Consider the following 2,156-nt stretch of genomic DNA (forward strand, 5'->3'; position numbering starts at 1 on the left):
CAGTCTGTCGATCAAATAACGCAAAGTCTTTTAATTAAGGGGGAAAACATTATGCAACCTCTCCGGGGCCGGCGAGCTACCATAATAAAACCTTGCTCCATCAGCAGAGTCGTGGCTCTGGAGACGTAGTAGACGAATAATCCCTTGCCTGGCGTCCAGTTGGTGGAAATCCCCACGTGGTTTCAACTCCTGTATAAAAACTTTGGGTGCGCTGAGCCCCTGTTGTCGTGATTGCAAAGGGAGAAAGGGTCTCAGTGAGCAGCATCTTGCAAGGACGCACACGGAGCTGGCCATCCACAGCCGCGCGTAACAAACACCCGGTCGCCTATACACAAAAGACAGAGGACTCGCCGAGCGCTGTTATTCTCTGCGGGACTGCGGCCGTAGAAGTGGAGTTGCTGCGCGTTGTTTGAATGGAAACGAGCGGACTGCGCGCCTTTGGACACTGAGGGGGTTTATCATTTAGACTTGTAAGCGAGGCGCTGCGCTTTGTTTTGATAGATCACGCTCAGTCTGAAGAGAACGTGGTGCGAGAGAAGCGCGTCAACGATCCAGACTTCTGAGTGCGCCTGTCAATCAGAGAGATGAACTTTTTATTTAGCGCAGAGAAAAGACGCATCGCTGGATAACAACCTGAATGCATAATGACTCGAGGCAATTAGCCTCACCATTTCAGCCGCTTCTTGTGTGTTTTGGAATACAAAAGATTTCATTGGCTTCTGTGGATATCTTGTGGCGTCTCACTTTTGGAGGAGAAGTGGATGTTCCCTCCGGAACTTTCAAATTTGTAAATTAAAATTATCGTTTAAGTGTGTGTGTGTGTGTGTGTGTGTGTGTGTGTGTGTGTGTGTGTGTGTTTGACACATTCGCCATCTCTTCCGTAGTGTTTGGACTGCGATCTTAAGTTTTCTAAATATGAGCATCTACAGTGTGGCTTTGTCCTGTTTAGTGGCGTGCGTTCTCTCCGTGCGCTGCAGCTCGGTTTCCGGCGAGGAGACTCAGAGCTCGCCCCAGGAGTCGTGCGCGTCCTGCGGCAGGGCGCCGGATCAGTCGGAGCGGGTGAACATAGACTTTCTGGAGGCGGTGAAGAGGCACATACTGAACCGGCTCCAGATGAGGGACAGACCCAACATCACCCACCCCATCCCGAAAGCTTCGATGGTGACGGCGCTCAGGAGGCTGCACGCCGGGAAAGTGCGCGAAGACGGCCGGGTGGAGATCCCCAGCTTTGACGGACAGGCTGCGTACAACAACGAGGTGCAAGCCGAGAACTCTGAGATCATCTGCTTCGCCGAATCAGGTAATAATCAATAATTAATTTCACGCTTCCAAAGCGACCCCTCGATGAACCCCGGTCACCTTTTGACTTCATGTAACAGGGAGCCCAGGGGAGCAGGTGTTAATAACGTGGAATCGCTCTCATCCGCAGATGAAATTTCATTCTGTTAAGCTTATCTCGTTGATATGACTAAGCAGCAGAGATGGATGAGATGGACACATCGGCAGTTTTCAAATAAAAGCCATAAACTAATTGGATCCGGTGCGCTCATCATTTCATCTTATCACATCGCAATTCACTCCTGCCTGCAGCCAATGGCTGCTGTTAAATCCTCCTGTTTCTAGCCCGATGCAATTTCAAAGAACAGAAATGAAACCAAAGAAAGAGTCCTTAAATTACCCCCATGTGTTGTCTAGGGGATAAAAAGAACCTCTGAATCCAATTTCATCACTAAAGCTGTGCTCACACTCAATACTCAAATGTATAAAGCCCTCTTTTAAATACGGACAAAGTCCCTCAATTGGCCATTTATCCCTTCCTCTAAGAATGTGTATCTAACTAATTCTCAGAAGTCCAAAGAGAACACCCGTTTCTCTCTCTCTCTCTCTCTCTCTCTCTCTCTCTCTCTCTCTCTCTCTCTCTCTCTCTCTCTCTCTCTCTCTCTCTCACACACACACACACACACACACACACACACCTAAAATCATCTGCACTTGACAGAATCCAATAATTGTCAGTTAGCGCTGTGAGAACTGCGTCTTTGACACAAACTGCTTGTTCAACAAAAAAAAACAACATACAATTAAAGACACCAACATGGGATATCTTAAACACACACACACACACACACACACACACACACACACACACACACACA

The 2,156-nt window shown here is 48.1% G+C and overlaps 1 protein-coding gene across 2 annotated transcripts in view; it reads left to right on the forward strand.

The window, feature by feature from the left end:
- The first annotated feature begins 239 nt into the window (after positions 1 to 239).
- Positions 240 to 2,156, forward strand: part of inhbb (inhibin subunit beta B) — an 8,968-nt gene continuing 7,051 nt past the window's right edge. Inside the window, exons 1-2 of one of the 2 annotated variants that reach the window (XM_031870017.1) lie at positions 240 to 787; positions 978 to 1,300. In XM_031870017.1, coding sequence (XP_031725877.1) covers positions 762 to 787; positions 978 to 1,300 — 349 coding nt within the window. In that variant the 5' untranslated portion in view covers positions 240 to 761. Of the gene's footprint in view, positions 1,301 to 2,156 lie in introns of both variants that reach the window. The other variant, XM_031870016.1, reaches the window with a different exon arrangement.

The sequence above is a fragment of the Anarrhichthys ocellatus genome, unplaced genomic scaffold (genome assembly GCF_004355925.1).
Source record: "Anarrhichthys ocellatus isolate YVR2014 unplaced genomic scaffold, GSC_Weel_1.0 scaffold50, whole genome shotgun sequence".
In the NCBI taxonomy this organism is placed as follows: Eukaryota; Metazoa; Chordata; class Actinopteri; order Perciformes; family Anarhichadidae; genus Anarrhichthys; species Anarrhichthys ocellatus.